At 43.0% G+C, this 17209-nt stretch overlaps 1 protein-coding gene across 3 annotated transcripts in view; it reads left to right on the top strand.

Moving 5' to 3' along the window:
• POC1B (POC1 centriolar protein B) overlaps positions 1-17209 on the top strand; it is a 169941-nt gene that overhangs the window by 16324 nt on the left and 136408 nt on the right. For all 3 annotated transcript variants that reach the window (XM_062203141.1, XM_062203140.1, XM_062203142.1), the window contains exons 3-4: positions 7998-8169; positions 13636-13815. In XM_062203141.1, coding sequence (XP_062059125.1) covers positions 7998-8169; positions 13636-13815 — 352 coding nt within the window. The remainder of the gene's footprint in view (positions 1-7997; positions 8170-13635; positions 13816-17209) is intronic.

The following is a 17209-nucleotide window of genomic DNA, read 5'->3' on the forward strand; positions in this document are numbered from 1 at the left end:
ACCCGCTGGTTCGCTCCCCAAATGGCTGCAACAGCCAGAGCTGGGCTGATCTGAACGAGGAGCTTCTTCCAGGTCTCCCATGTACATGAAGGGCCCCAAGGACTTGGACCATCTGCTGCTGCTTTTCCAGGCCATAGCAGAGAGCTGAATCAGAAGTGGAGCAGCCAAGGCTCGAACTGGAGTATTTTATGGGGTGCTGGCACCTCAGGCGGCAGCTTTACCTGCTATGCCACAATGCAGGCCCCTCCAATATTTATTATACTGGGTGGGCTGAGGGAGGGGAGGATAGAGAAGCAAAATGCAGAAGGACAGGTGTTGTATGCATCATTTGTATGAAAATAAAAGAATAGACACATTTCTATAGGTACACAAGAGGATTCCTAAGAAAACGGGAATACTGCTTGTCTCTAGGAAGGGGATTTCACTCTATACCCTTTTGTAAAATTGGAATTCTGTATCAGGTGTGTACATTACCAATTGGAAATATGAGTAAGAGAAATGAACAAGAAACACAAAAACTGGAATCAGTACTGTTTCATTTCAGAAATTAGAATTCCTGACACAGCAAACTTCTAAGTCACTGCAGTTGATTTGGCTTAAAACAGTGAGGGAGCTTGGATTCACTCAAATTATTGCTCCTTAAGGTGACACAAAAACTTCCAGCCCTTTGGATGTTTTCGGGAGAAAACATGCTTTTCGTTAGTACGTTCTTTGTGGTCACCTTCACAACGTGTAGACTTTGTTCTCTCTTATGTCCTAACAAGGATTCTTAAAACAATGGATTATTGTTATAGACTATAAATAAGTTTTTTTAATTGGTACATTTACCAGTTAACCTTTTCTCTTGACTTCCTCCTTTTGACTTTTTAATCCCAGAATAGACCAATGGGATAATGAATGATACAAACTCTGACATTTTAAGTGATGTGTAATGTTTATATTGGGTGTGGTTCCATGGAAATGTATGAAAGCAAACTCTAATTTGACATAGTACAATATTGACATCAGTAACCAAATAACTTTTATTATAATGGTATTAGAGTTTGGCAAGACAATTCTATGAAAGAAAGTTAAGGAGGAAAACTCAGTGTTGGCTTTTGCAGTTTTTAATGAGAACGCACTCATGGAATTTTTATACATTATTAGTCCTTTTTTTCCTGTTGTTTTCCTGAAATCTAGAAGAAAATAGAGTGTACTCTGAGCCACCTTGGGGCATCTCTGTTTCTGCTGTCTCATAATTTGTAGGCTTCTGCAATGCCACCTCACCCCAGGTTAGGCTGACCCTGTCTTTTTTTTTTTTTTTTTTTTTTTTAAGATCTATTTATTTTATTTGAAAGTCAGAGTTACAGAGAGAGAGGAGAGGCAGAGAGAGAGAGAGGTCTTCCTTCCGATGGTTCACTCCCCAAATGGCCACAATGGCCGAAGATGTGCCGATCCGAAGCCAGGAGCCAGGAGCTTCTTCCAGGTCTCCCCCATGGGTGCAGGGGCCCAAGGACTTGGGACAAATTCCACCACTGCTTTCCCGGGCCATAGCAGAGAGCTGGACAGGAAGTGAAGCAGCTGGGTCTTGAACCAACACCCATATGAGATGCCGGCGCTTTAGGCCAGGGCATTAACCCACTGCACCACAGTGCCAGCCCCCCCCCTTTTTTTTTTAAAGATTTATTTATTTTAGTTGAAAGTCAGAGTTACAGAGAGAGAGGAGAGGCAGAGAGAGAGAGAGAGAGAGAGAGAGAGGGAGAGAGAGAGAAAGGGCCCAAGTTAGGCTGACCCTGTCTTTTAAACCATCTCTTCTTTCTGTTCTCTCAGTTACTTCTGAGCAGGCTTCATGCAGATATATAGTGTATATTGCTTTAATGTGGTTACATGGTCATCAACTCCAAATTTATAGTTTTTGAGCCTGCACTTTGTTCTTTGCACAGTTTGAGGCATTATGAGGAGAAGGTGGAGAAAAAACTGAAATATCTGCTCTGTTTAGGATGCCCTTCTCTTCTGTTGACAAAATCTGTGATGCTTAAGTCCTGTGTCACCCTTGAGATTGAGTTTCACATTCTTAGCACCCACCTACACACACACAAACACATACAGTTGTTGCACCGTGATCGTATGAGTTCAGTATGATTTTTCTGGCCCTTAATCATATTGAGTATTAAGGACCTTAAACTTTAAATGAGTTAATGAATGAATTTTATGTACATGCATTTTTTTTAAGGTTTATTTTATTGATTTGAAAGACAGTTACAGAGAGAGGCAGAGACAGCTAGAGAGGTCTTCCATCCACTGGTTCACTCCCCAGATGGCCGCAACGGCCGAAGCTGCGCCAATCCGGAGCCAGGAGCCTCCTCCAGGTCTTCCATGTGGGTACAGGGGCCCAAGGACTTGGACCATCTTCCACTGCTATCTCAGGCCATAGCAGAGATCTGGATCAGAAGAGGAGCAGCCGGGACTAGAACTGGTGCCCAAAAGGGATGCTGACGCTACAGGCCAGGGCTTTAACCTGCTGCGCCAAGCGCCGGCCCCTCTACTTGTATTTACTCTCTTCACTGCCTCCCTCCCCTTTCTCCTTAACCAAGGCCATTCCAGCTTTGATCCCACCACTTGACTGAAACATTCTTATTGCCAAGTCAACATTGCTCCTCAGGCCTTGTGCCAGCTTCGTAGGCACACCACCTGTGCAGCCGCACAAAGCCCCACCCTTAGCTTAAATGCTCTGTCGTCACTGTCATGAAATTCTTAATTTTTCTGCAAAGGCCTAACATTTACATTATGTAGCATGTTATGTAGTGGGTTCCAAGCAGGCCTGATCCTACTCAGTCTCTAAAAAGCCTTTGATGGAGCTTGCCACCCATATTTCTTGTCTTCCTGGGCACCATAATTTTGTTAACCCTCAGCCTCTCTATTTATTACTTTCCTCTTCCTCATCTGAAAGGTAAGTACTTGCACCCTCTTACTCACTTACTCACTTGCTAGGTAATCTCATCCAGTTTGGGTGACATTAATTCTTTCTCTAGTTACTGCTTACAGTAGGAACACCATGACCACCACTACCACCACTTTGGCAAATTTGAAATTTTTGTGTAGCAAGCATGATTTACAAGTTATTTCAGTAATATTTTAAATACCTCGTTCTTGCAGATGAAGAATCCCAGGCACAGAGAGGTTGAGTAAGGAATGTGTTCAGGGCAGAGCAGTAAATGATAGCCTGGATTTGAGCCCAGGGAGTCTGATTCTACAGCTCATTCTTTTTTTTTTTTTTTTTTTTAATTATTTATTTGAGAGGTAGAGTTGCAGACAGAGAGGGACAGACAAAGAGAAGGGTCTTCCTTCTGCTGGTTCACTCCTCAGGTGTCTGTAATAGCCAGAGCTGAGCTGATCTGAAACCAGAAGCCAAGAGCTTCTTCCGCCATGGGTGCAGGACCCCAAGCACTTGGATCATCTTCCACTGCTTTCCCAGGCCACAACCAGAGAGCTGGATAAGAAGAGGAGCAACCAGGACATGAGCTGGTACCCATATAGGATGCTGGCACCACAGGTAGTAGTTTAGCCTATTATGCCAGAGTGCTGGCCCCCTATAGCTTGTTCTTTCAGCCATCATACTGTACAGTCAGAATCTGTCTCCCTGCTCCATCTCCCTCCTTGATACTTGCACTGGTAAATCTAATTGGCACCTCACACTTACTGAGCTCAAAGAAGAAATTTCGATCTCCATCTCCTCCTTCCTCACTCCAAACCTCCTCTTCCCCATCAAAATTTACCCAGTGCCTAGACCAACAGTGTGGTGCCTTTGCTGCTTCTCTTTCACTTACTCACTTCTAATATACTAACAAGTCCCCTAGGCTGTACCTTTACCATGTGCATCTTGAATATTAGCTACTTTTCCCTCTTCCACAGCCTCCAGCAAAGTCCGGACCACTGCCTTCCCTGACTGGATTATTGTAGTAGCATCCAAATTGATTTCTGTCTTCAGTTCTGACTTTATTTCAGCCTCTTTGATCCCTGTGTATTCTTCACACAGTAAGAACCAGAAACTTACTTACCATCGCTAGTTCCTCTAGAAATCTCCCTGTGCGCCTTTCCAGTCATTGTCCTCTCTCTGTAACATCCAAATAATCTCTCTGCTTACTGATAATTCCTTTTTTTTTTTTTTTTAAGATTTATTTATTTATTTGAAAGAGTTACACAGAGAGAAGGAGGAGAAGAGAGAGAGAGAGAGAGGTCTTCCATCTTCTGGTTCACTCCCCAGTTGGCTGCAACGGCTGGAGCTATGCTGATCCGGAGGCAGGAGCAAGGAGCTTATTCCAGGTCTCCCATGCGGGTGCTGGGGCCCAAGCACTTGGGCCATCTTCTATTGCTTTCCCAGGCCATAGCAGAGAGCTGGATCAGAAGTGGGGCAGCCGGGACTCGAACTGGCAGACATATGAGATGCCAGCACTGCAGGTTTCAGCTTTACCTGCTATGCCATAGTGCCGGCCCCACTGATAATTTCATGTGTTAGTTTTGCTTCTTCCTAAACTTCATAACATGAAATTGTATTACACAGTAGATACACAATTTGAATATATCACAATTTATGTATACATTTTACTATGATGGACAGTTGAGTTTCTAGTTTGGGCTGATTTTTGAATTGTACCACCACGGACTTTATTTAACATGTTTTGCTAAACATAAGAATTTCTGTTGGATATATACCTAGGAGTGGAATTGCTGAGCTAAATGGTAAGTGTATATTCAATTTCAGTAGTGATTTCAAAACATTTTCAAAGTGATTAAAGCACATTAATGAGAGTTCCAGTTGTTCCATAACTTCAAGATATGTTGGTTTTTTTTTTTTCATTGTAACCATTGTAATGAGCGTGAAATGACATCTCATTGTGATTTTAATTTACGTCTCAATGACTAATGGAAGTGAGCACCTTTTCTTATGTTTTGCTGGCCATTTGGATATACATCTCTGACTGTCTTTAAGATTTATTTATTTATTTATTTGAAAGACAGAGAGAGAGAATCATCCATCCACTGGTTTACTCCTCAAATGTCCGCAACAGCCAAGGCTGAGCCAAGCCAAGCCAGGAGCCAGGAGCTTCATCTGGTCTTCCACATGGGTGCCAGGGAGCTGGATCAGAAGTGGAACAGGCAGGATTTGAACCAGTGCCCATATGGGATGCCAGCTTGCTAAGCTGAGGCTTAACCTTTTCCACCACAGCTCAGGTTCCCATGCATCTCTTTTATGAAATATCTTTTGCCTACTTTCATGTTTTATGATGTGCCTTTTTAATTGATTTATAGAACCCTATATATATATATATAATATGCACATTTCATTATGTGTTGGGTATATGTATTATAAATAACTTTTCCCCACTATGACTTGCTTATTTACTTGGTTAGTGGTGTCTTTTTGAAGAACATTTCTTAATTTTGCAATAGCACAAATTATTTTTTTCCTTCCTGGTTAATAATTTTCATATCATATTTAAGCAATCTTTGCCTATCCTAAGATCATGAAGATATTCTATATTTCCTTTTATAAGCTTATTGTTTTACCTGTCACACTTAGATCTACAATTCATTTGGAGTTAATCTTTGTATACAGGATAAAGTGTAGGAATGAAGGTCATTTTTCCCTTATGATATCCAATTAGACACAACACAGGTTTTTTCTTTTTTTGAAAAGACCATCCCTTGCTCATTGTGAGAATGACAATTTTCTTAAACCAGATCATGAAAGTCCCTTTGCTCAAACCCCTACAGTGATTTTCCATTGCTCTTAAGTAAAATATAAATGCAACACAACTCATCCCCTGGTGTTTGCCTCCTGGCCTCCCTCTTGCAGTTTGTTTCTCTCCTGTCCACTGTAGCACAATGGCTTCCTTGCCATTCCTGTCTTCCAAGTATGTTATTGTTGCAGGCTTTTTTATGTGGGGTTCCTTCTTCCCAGAGTGCTTATTCCCCATATCTTGGCCTGGATTACTGTTCATTTCACTCAACATTCTGCTCAAATGTCATTTTCTCAGAAAGGATCACGTAATCACCCTATCTAACATCAGTGAGTAAATAATACATAACACCTACTGTATATGTAAGATATTTTAATTGATGTTTCCCCTACCTATTCTTATTGTTTGAGGGGAAGAATGATATCTTACTTGCTTTTGTCTATCTTGTTTGCAGCGCAATACGCAGAATTGAAATAGGATCCCAAGTGTAATACATATTACTATTCATTGCTTCTCCTGTTCTGGCTACATTAGCTCTAGATCATTCAGTCCCTGATATAGATATTCAGTAATGTGGATGAACTGTGGTGAAACACTAACTGTACTTTTTAAAAAGGGGGGGTGGCAAGCAGTGTTGTAACTTAAAACGAATAATCTCACTTTCACTGTTTTACATGGAGTTAAAGCAAAGGTTAAGACCAAAAGACTTTTATATGCTGGCTAAAGAACCTAGAAGGTTTCAGTGACTTTATATAGCCAGGCCCTATTCCTCCTCTAACAATGATACTAATATCATCTCAAGTTTATAAAGCTACATTTTTTACCAAGCCTTTTACAATCCAGACTTATTATTATTATTATTATTATTTTTGACAGGCAGAGTGGACAGTGAGAGAGACAGGGAGAAAGGTCTTCCTTTACCGTTGGTTTACCCTCCAATGGCCGCTGCAGCTGGTGCACCACGCTGATCCAAAGCCAGGAGCCAGATGCTTCCTCCTGGTCTCCCATGAGGGTGCAGGGCCCAAGCACTTGGGCCATCCTCCATTGCCTTCCTGGGCCACAGCAGAGAGCTGGACTGGAAGAGGGGCAACCGGGACAGGGTCCGGTGCCCTGACTGGGACTAGAACCCGGTATGTCGGCGCCACAGGCAGAGAATTAGCCTATTGAGCCACGGCGCCGGCCCAGACTTATTATTAATCATTATTAGACTTATCATTAGTCTAGTTATTCCTACCTACCTGGTTCCTATTTTTGGGGCTATTCTGGGGCTACCTTCACAATGAACTTTTTAGGCAACAATTAGATTTATTGTTCATTTTATTCTTTGTCAAGGCATTTCTGTATACCATGGATTGCATTTGTTTCTCTTATTAACCTTAAGTTAATAACTTTAAGTTAATGTCTGACACAAATGATTTTTTATTAATCATCAAATGTCATAAAATTGCAGAGCAGAAAGTAACATTTTAAAATCCGTTTACCCAACTGTTACAATAACTCTGGATTAATTGACAAAATTGGAATACAATTGGAGGATTAAATTATTGTATTCATTTGTTGTAAATTCCCTGATGATAATAACTGTGTTATGGATATCTAAGAGAATATCCATAGTCTTCGGAAAAACACACTGAAATGTTTTGGAATAATGTTGCCATGAACTATGCAATTGACTTCCAAATAGTTCAGAAAAAAAGTTGTGTGAGTGTTTGTGTCAGTGAGCACATGTGTGTTCGTATTCAGAGATGGTATTATGTGAGCACAAGAACAAATTATAGAACAGATGGGCTAAATATTAACGAGCAGATTTGGTTAGAGAGTGTATTAGGGTTATTTGTACTGTTCTTTAAACTTTTCTGTACATGTGAAATTATTTCCACATAAAGAGTTTTAAAAAAATCATCTAGCCCTCCCAGGGAAAACATTGAGTCCTGATGACATAGAGGTTGAGTAACTTGTCTAGTTTCCCAGATAGTTAGGGACAGAACTGAATTTCTGTTACACTTTGTTGCCTTCATCTTGTAAATAAATAGTAATTGAGCTCTGTTTAAAGACAGGGATCAGTAATCCTGCTGTGTGGTTACATAGGACATTTACCTATTAGTAATGTAGCTTTGAATATCTTTAAAACATATTTTTGCCATTACCTGGTGGGTCCTTTAACCAACCTCTTTATTGCCTGGATACCTTGTTATTAGATATGTTGCCCATTGTAATGAGTCATGCCTGTGTTTGCATTTTAACAAACAGTGGTTTTGTTCTTCTGTTTCCTGATAGCTACTGCTTCTTGGGATACATTTCTCATGCTATGGAATTTCAAGCCACAAGCTAGAGCTTTCAGATATGTGGGTCACAAGGATGTTGTAACCAGCGTGCAGTTTTCTCCACATGGAAACTTGTTGGCATCTGCCTCACGAGACAGAACCGTTAGACTCTGGATTCCTGATAAGTAAGAAAACAGCAGAACACATGAACACCTGATATGCTTGGGGTTTAGAAATGTGAAGGAAAACTCTTGCCTGGCTGCTCTTGTAGTACTTCCTGGGGGTGCCTTTCCTCCCTAATACCTTCCCAAACCGTGCTTAGTCTGAGTTCCCTATGAGCTATGCTGCCATTTGAAAGTCAGGCTTCTTAAAGCAATTTTCCCCCTTGTCTTTAACTCATAATTATGTCTTCTCTTTGTAAACTGTTCCTAACCATGGGGTTATGCTTGATATGTCTTAAGTGTTTTTGAAGATTTGTTTTCTTTATTTGAAAGGCAGAGTTAGAGAGAGAGGGAGGGAGAGATAGAGAGATCTTCTATTCCCTGGTTCACTCCCGCAAAGGGCTAGGCCAGGCCAAAGCCAAGCAGCCAGGGGCTTCATCTGGATCTCACATATGGGTACGGGGGCCCAAGGTCTTGGGACATCTGCTGCTACTTTCCCAGGTACAGTAGCAGGGAGCTGGATCAGAAGTAGAGCAGCCTGAACTTGAACCAGGGCCCATATGGGATGCCGGTGTTGCAGGCAATGGCTTAGCCCATTACACTACGACACCAGCATGTCTTAAGTGCTTTGACAGTGGTGGTGGAGGTTACCAATATCTTTGTAAATCGGATATAAGCTTTAGATCATTTCCCTTAGAAAAATATGTATTTATATGTATTACCAGAAGTTTGTAATTTATCAACCTCCTAATGCCTATTCATAGAGCCTTTAGAGAACCTTGGTTCCCTATTGAAAACCACAGTGCCAGAACTTTTCTTTGATTCATATCACTCGTTTTGGGACTGCAGAATGGTTTCATTAAAGTAGATTTCTGACAAAAGGATAAATCATTGTGTTTGTGTGGCATCGTATCCGGTTATAACAAATCTTTTGTAAGACAGTTTCAAACCTTAGTGGATAGCTCATCTGCTTTAAACAATTATTGAACTGAACCATGATTTAAAAAAAAAAAATTATAGGGGGCCGGCGCTATGGCATAGCAAGTAAAGCCGCCACCTACAGTGCCGGCATCATACATGAAAATAGAATAAGCAGCACAACTCTCACCATAGTCCCATCAACAAGGTTCAGCAATTATCTGTATTCTGCCAATCTTGTTTTCCTCTCCCACTTTTCTTCCTAGAATATTTTTAGAAAAAATCCCACATTCCACACATGGTGTTATTTTCCCCTGTAAATACTTTACAGGATAGGAATTTGGGCATTTTCTTTGACTTAGTTGTAAATGTGACTGAACAGGCCTAGGCACTCCTAAATGAAAGAAAGCCCATGGGGCGTTCCCCTCCCAATGGACACTTTTTTCTGCTACCACCCAAGGGAAAGCCCTTGCTCATAAATCTGAATTAAATCCCAATGGTCATTAAAAAACAAAACAAAACAAAAAACCCTTGAGGAGAAGCATGAAGAGGGGAAAATCACAAGGGAGAAGAGAATAGTTTTTGGGTCCAGAAGGAGAAGCATGTCCCAAAATGCTTTGGGAGTTTAGGACTTTTCTTTTCTTTTTTTTTTTTCTTTCTTTTTTTTTTTTTTTTTTTTTTGCTATCTTTATCACAGCAGCCTTAATCTCCTATTACTAATTCAAAGAAATCTCAGTGAATAAACTGTATTAGGACAGATGAGCTAAAAACAGAGAGAGTCATGAATTTGTCATAGCTAATCTAAGTACAGTGATTAAAAGTATGTAGATGCCTTTAATTTCTCTTTGTAAATCATGTTGTGGAGCCAAGGCAGTGGTGAGTCAGGGCAATGGGAAGAAAGCCAGTGTGTTAGTTGTCAGTTATCTAGCACCACACCACAATCCCCAAACTTAGTAACTTAGTACAAAAACTGTCATTTCCCACCATTTTGTGGGTTGTTTGGATAGTTCTTCTGCCCCACGTGGTGTTGGCTGAGATGACTTATGTAGCCTAAATAAGCTGGCAGCCTGTGGACTTGATGCTGGCTGTTGGCTTGGCTGCCTTGGTTCTTCATATGCCCTCTCTCCAGCAGTGTAACTGGGGCTTTCCTTGGCATGAAAACTGAGTTTCAGGAGAGTAACAGCAGAGGCAGCGAGGCCTTTTAAGATTGTTAGTCCTGCCGGTGCCGCGGCTCACTAGGCTAATCCTCTGCCTTGCGGCGCCAGCACACCGGGTTCTAGTCCCGGTCGGGGCACCGGATTCTGTCCCAGTTGCCCCTCTTCCAGGCCAGCTCTCTGCTGTGGCCAGGGAGTGCAGTGGAGGATGGCCCAAGTGCTTGGGCCCTGCACCCCATGGGAGACCAGGAGAAGCACCTGGCTCCTGCCATCGGATCAGCGCAGTGCGCTGGCTGTAGCGCGCCTACCACGGCGGCCATTGGAGGGTGAACCAATGGCAAAAGGAAGACCTTTCTCTCTGTCTCTCTCTCTCACTGTCCACTCTGCCTGTCAAAAATTAAAATAAATAAATAAATAAATAAATAAATAAAAAGATCGGTAGTCCTGAAACTTGCACAGGGTCACTTCTGCCACATTGTTTTGGTCAAAATAAGTCACAACACCAGCTCAGGTTGAAAAAGAAGGGGAATGTCTTGCCTGTACAGGGATGACAGCAATGTTGGCAGCCCTATTTGTGGATCAGCACCACAGTGGTCACTAGAAGGCTGAGAAAGAATAGGTGGGAAAAATATGGAAGCAGATCTGGCCTGGAACTCATTCATCACAGTGGGCAGTCAAGAAAAGTTGGCTGAAAGGGCAAGTAAATATGTGAGAGGCCAAGAACTCAATGCTCAGATGAGGAACTAGAAACCAGTTAAGCGGCAGCTCAGCAAACACAGGGCACTCCTATCTTGCCTTCCTATGTGCTTCCTGTTGAGACAGGATACAGTGGTCAGGCCAGCCTACAACGGAGAGGAGGGCCTTTTGGGAAAAGGCATGCAGAGTAGCCTGCTGGAGTATGAGGTGTGGAACTAAAGATCAGGGCAGGTTTCAAGGTCACTGCCAGTCTGGTGGCTTTCTGGTCATTGCAGATGCCGGGCTTTGTTGTCTCCAGGCCTGCTACCAAAATTCAGGCCAAACCATACTCGTCATTTCTCATTAAAATCTCATAGATTGATCCTAGATTACTCCCTCCTAATTTTTATTTATATAAAATATATAATTTTCCTGATGTAGTACATATATCAGGTAATAGAAATAATGATAAAGTTACCTTTGACTTCTACTGGAAGATACGGTAAGCAAGGTTGGATCTAGGAACCTTTTTTTTTTTTTTAAAGATTTATTCACTTTTATTTGAGAGGCAGAGTTACAGAGAGAGAAGGAGAGACAGAGAGAGAGGTCTTCTATCTGCTGGTTCATTCCCCAAAGGGCCGCAATGGCCAGACTGGGCCAACCTGAGGCCAGGAGCCAGGAGCTTTTTTCTGGGTCTCCCATGTGGGTGCAGGAACCCAAGCACTTGGGCCATCTTCCACTGTTTTCCCAGGCCAAAAGCAGGGAGCTAGATCAGACGAGGAGCAGCCAGGACATAAACTGGTGCCCATATGGGATGTGCCCGCACTACATGCAGAGGCTTAACCTACTGCACCACGGCACTGGACCCCGGATCTAAGAACCTTTAAGTATTGATTCTTCCCAGTAGGATTCAGCAAAATATATTGAGCTCTTTTTATATACCTGACATTGTAGTAGATGTTAGTCATAGAGAGATGAATAAATCATCATTCTCATCCTCAAGAAACTTACTATTTAATGGCAGAGAAAGTGGTCTGTTTTTGTAAAAAGTCACTGTATGATTAGTAAGTAAAATAGTTATAGCAGATCAGCAGCGATTAAGCCTGTGTAGGTTGGTCACAGGGTTCTGGGGGATGGGGCAAACAGCCTAGCTTGAGAAAGCTTAGTGGAAAGGCACAGGTGTGTCTGTGGAGCTGTTTGACTGTTGTGAGTACAAAGTTCAGCACAGTAGCAGGGTGTCTCACCCAAGAATAGAGGCGTTGTGCTTTGCTTTGGAGGGAGCCAATGACAGGTTTACACTGGGCTTTATCTGTTTGGTGATACACTTCTAGCAAGGTAATAAGCACAGAATGTAGGTGACTGGAGGGGATAAAAGATTACAGTAGAAAGACCAGTTAAGAGGCTTTCTCAATAATCTAGGTGAAGGATGTTGAGGATATATCCACCTTATGGCAGGCAGAGCTGGACTATAAAGAAGAGGGAGATTCAAATGATATTTAGGAAGTGCAGGCAATGTGGTCTGCTGACTACTAACTGTGGGAGGAGAGGAATTGGTGGGGTGGATTGTAGCTTCCAGGTCTCTGGCCTGGAGCTAGGTGGACATTGTTCTGACCAACAAAGGTAGCAAATATTGGATGAGGTATGGGTATATGGGAGGTAAGTGAACACTTGAACATCTGAATCAAATGTGTTGTGTCTGACTAAATTCTGTTGTCTGATCTTTTTCAAGAAACTATGCAATTTTCCCCATAAGGTATCACTCTTATAAATATGACTTCATAAGCAGAAGAAGTGCTAAGTCCTAGATACAGTGTGATGTGAAAGTGCTTGGAACTCTTGGAAACACTGACACAATATAGTATTTCCAGATATCACTCAGGAACTGCAGCCCTGTCTAGCCTGCTCCAACCATGTTTTCTGTTTCTTCTCTTCTGATGTCTCGTATTATTTTTTTTCTCTCTTTTTCTGTTCTCTTTATTGCACCTGTGCTAAGGATAAAAATGTATCTGACTTTTCAGGTGTTAGGACTGAAGTATGTGATTACCATTTATCCTTGGTTTTGCTTGTGAATGTAAGATTAGGCCTACAGGATGCGCACACGGCCTCCAGTGCACACCAGGGCTCTCTGCCCTGGGCGGAAAAGGAAAGTCCGCTGCTGGGGGGACATCCTGTGTACAGGCAAATGACATAGCGGACGTCTCCTCTTCCCAACCAGATTGCTCCCGTGTGACTCTGAAAACAGTACTTCGGAGCTACTGATTAAATCAATCTTAGTTTATTTTAAGTTATAACTTCTTCATACATTGCCATTTCTAGAGCAACAATAGGAACTTAAAATGCCTAGTAAAGGTTTGTTAAAAAATATTTTCCTGGTTTCCAGTTTAAAAAAAACCAGCAGATGCCTTTCAGGAGTGAAGACAGCCAGGCTCTTTGTGGTTATTCTCAGTTTTTGAAACGGGATTGATGAGGGATTAATGACGAAGGAAGTGCAGCTTGGCCTTTTCAGACCTTCGTTAGGTTTCACAAGAGTTGAACTTGTGAGTGGGAGGGCGGGTACAGTAGGAAGAATCACTATATTCCTAAAGCTGTACTTACGAGATGCATGAAGTCTGTATTCCTCAAATAAAAGGTTTCTTTGGAAAAAGAAAAAGAGTTGAACTATTTAATATGTTCAGGGTCTGCACACTGATTAAGTATTAAATATAATTAAGCAAGTTACAAATATTAAACTGTTCATTTCTAGGAGAGGGAAATCGTCGGAATTTAAAGCTCACACAGCTCCAGTCAGAAGTGTGGACTTTTCAACTGATGGCCAGTTACTAGCAACAGCTTCTGAAGACAAATCCATCAAAGTATGGAACATGTATCGCCAGCGCTTCTTATATTCCTTGTACCGACACACACACTGGGTACGCTGTGCCAAGTAAGTGCAAAAAGATTTCTGTATTTCTTTTTCTGCTGTAGGTCACACTTGCCTCCCACCTCCAGAACAGGAGCTTGAGAATGTATTCAGTTACTCAGCTGATATTTCTTGTGTGTCTAGTGTGTGCTGGCAACAATAGTAAACAAAGCATTCAAAACCCTCTGCTCTTACAGTGCTTACATTTTAGAGAGACAATAAAAATACAGGAATATTGGAGCTGGTATTTGGCACAGTAGTTAATATGCTACTTAACCCATATCAGAGTTCCTGGTTTGAGTCCTGGCTCTGCTTCTAACTCCAGCTTCCCAGTAACACACTTCCTGGGAAGTAGCAGAGGATGCTCAAGTACTTACGTTCTCCTACCTGTGTAGGAGACCTGGATTGAGTTCCGGGCTCTTGGCTTCAGCCTGGTTCAGCCCTGGCTGCTGCATGCATTTAGGGAGTGAACCAGTAGGTGAAAGATTTCTCCCTCTCTCTGCTTTTCAGATAAATTAAAATCAGAGCATATAAAATTTTTTAAAAGGAAAATCAACATAGTGGGCTAGATGATAGGAAGTGTTATGGAGGAAAGCAGTGCTGGGGTAAGGAGGGGTCTGGAGTTTTAAACAGGGCCTTCAAGCACTGCCTCACAGGGAGAGTGGCCTTTGAACAGAGACCTAAAAGAGAGGCTTGAACAAGTTCCTGAAAGGAGGTGGGAACCTGGAGGTTCTATGAGGTAAAGCCAGGGGCAGATGTGGGAGCAGAGGAGGAGAGATCCAGAGGGAGACTGAGACAGGTCAGGGACAGCTCTGGCTTGGTCCCTGCATGACATGAGATGCCCTCGACTTCCCGGGATGACTGTGCCTGCTGTGTGGAGAACAGGCTGTTGAAAGGCCAGAAGTGGGGAGAAGGTGGTAGAAGGCTGTTGCAGTATAAGCTCTGGCCTGGGCCAAGGTAGGGGCAGTGGAGATGGCAGGAAGTGAAGAGCTTGAAGTTACAGCCCGCAGTGCTGGCTGTCATGCCAGATGAGACAGAGGGAGAGCAGTGTAGGAGGACTGCAGTCTTGGGCCGCATTCCCGCAGGTGCTTGTGTTGCCTGTCAGCTAACAGCGTGCGTTTTCCGTTTCCCCATCAGAACCACCTGGGAGGGAAGGGCTCTGTCATTGCCCCCATTTTGCAGATGAGGAGAGTGAGTTTGAGAATTCAGGTTAGGGCTCACTTCATAGAATATGACAAAACCCCTCTAAGGTATTTTCCTCTCTTCAAGGCAATTAATTGACTGATGAGCTTGATAACCTTGGAGTTGGGATTCCAGTACTATCAGGTCTCTGTGTCTCATCTCTGGCCTTCTCTACATGCTGGCTTCATTCTCTCAAACTTGCTGTGCTGAGGTCACCACAAGCTCTTGGCTTCAATTGTCACAGCTTTGTGACTAGAGAAGAAAATTGTCTCTTCCCCTGCTCTGGTTAGAAAAGTATCAAGGGGCCGGCGCCGCGGCTCACTAGGCTAATTCTCCGCCTTGCGGCGCCGGCACACCGGGTTCTAGTTCCAGTCGGGGCACCGATCCTGTCCCGGTTGCCCCTCTTCCAGGCCAGCTCTCTGCTGTGGCCAGGGAGTGCAGTGGAGGATGGCCCAAGTGCTTGGGCCCTGCACCCCATGGGAGACCAGGAGAAGCACCTGGCTCCTGCCATCGGATCAGCACAGTGTGCCGGCCGCAGCGCGCCTACCGCGGCGGCCATTGGAGGGTGAACCAACGGCAAAAAGGAAGACCTTTCTCTCTGTCTCTCTCTCTCACTGTCCTCTCTGCCTGTCCAAAAAAAAAAAAAAAAAAAAAAGTATCAAGGGAGGGGCCTGCATTGTGGCGTAGTGGATTAAGCTGCCGCCTACAGCGTCGGCATCCCATATGGGTGCCAGTTCAAGTCCTTGCTGTCCCACTTCCGATCCATCTCCCTGCTAATGTGTCTAGGCCCCTCCCATCCACGTGGGAGACCTGGAAGAAGCTCCTGGCTTTGGCCTGGCCCAGCCCTGGTCATTGCAGCCATTTGAGGAGCAAGCTAGAAGATGGATGATTTCTCTCTCTCTCTTTTCCCTCTTTCTGTAATTCAGACTTTCAAATAAATGTCAGTCTTAAAAAAAAAAAAAAAAGAAAGAAAAGGAAAGTACCAAAGAGTGACTGTAGTCCAGCTTGTGTCCTTGGCCTGGCAGTGAGATCCTGTGGTTGCCTCAGTTAGATCAGGTGCCTGGCTGAAACCATCTGTCCTGGCCAGGCAAGGGGTGTTACCAATTTCTAACTAGCTGTTGGGGTAGAGAACAGTTTTCCTTACAGCTCACACCCTTCAGTCTTTTTATGCTCTTTTTCTTGTCTTCGTCTTTTTTTTTTTTCTTTTATGGTCTCAAGGGAAGATTATTGCCTAGGAGGTGTTGATTATAATCTCTGGTAACAAGCCTCAGGAAAATAAGAAAAAAAAAAAAAAAAAAGGTAGAAGATCATATTTGTAGTCAATGTTCTTTTCTTCTTCTGAATATCTGTTAGCCACGTTTGGACACTGGCCATCATAGTGTGATTTCCATATATGCCATATAACTGTGTGGTTAGAAACATGAACCTGGGCCCAAATGTATAGATTGAAATCCCAGCCCTACCACTTCTTAGCCATGTGACCTTTGGGGAAGTTACCAGTGTTTCAGTACCTCAGGTTTGTTTGTTTGTTTATTTTTTAACCTGTAACTTTAGGATGCTGATAACAGTTACCTGCCACATAGGTTGTTATGGTACTTAAATGAATAGATATATAGATAACTCTTATAGCAGTGCCTCCCACATAGTAATCGCTGTAAATATCTTAACCAGCATCTTCATTGCCACCCCTGGATATCTCATTTTAAAGCATTAAATGATAATTTTTTCCTTCTTAAGGGATGACATATGTGATGGCCTGAAGAAGCTGGTCAAAATCATTTGTATTTGTTGAGAAAATCATGGTATAAAGAAGAGCTGGGCAGGAGTAGGTGTCCAGTACAGTGGTTAGGACACTGAGTCACTTGTATTCTACATTAGAGTACCTGGGTTCCATTCCCAGTCCTGTTACCAATTCCAGCTTCTTGCACTGCACACCCTGGGAGGAAGCAGAGGATGGCCCAAGGAGTTGTGTCTCTGCCACAACTAGATTGCATTACCAGATCCTGGGCATTTGGGGAATGGGTCAGTGGATGGGAGGTCTCCCCCACCACATACCCCAGTCTAACTCTCAAATGAAAATAAATAAAAAATGTTTCGAAAGTAAAGAACAGGGCCGGCACCGTGGCTTAACAGGCTAATCCTCCGCCTTGCGGCGCCGGCACACCGGCTTCTAGTCCTGGTTGGGGTGCCGGATTCTATCCCAGTTGCCCCTCTTCCAGGCCAGCTCTCTGCTGTG

Source organism: Lepus europaeus, chromosome 10 (assembly GCF_033115175.1).
Source record: "Lepus europaeus isolate LE1 chromosome 10, mLepTim1.pri, whole genome shotgun sequence".
In the NCBI taxonomy this organism is placed as follows: domain Eukaryota; kingdom Metazoa; phylum Chordata; class Mammalia; order Lagomorpha; family Leporidae; genus Lepus; species Lepus europaeus.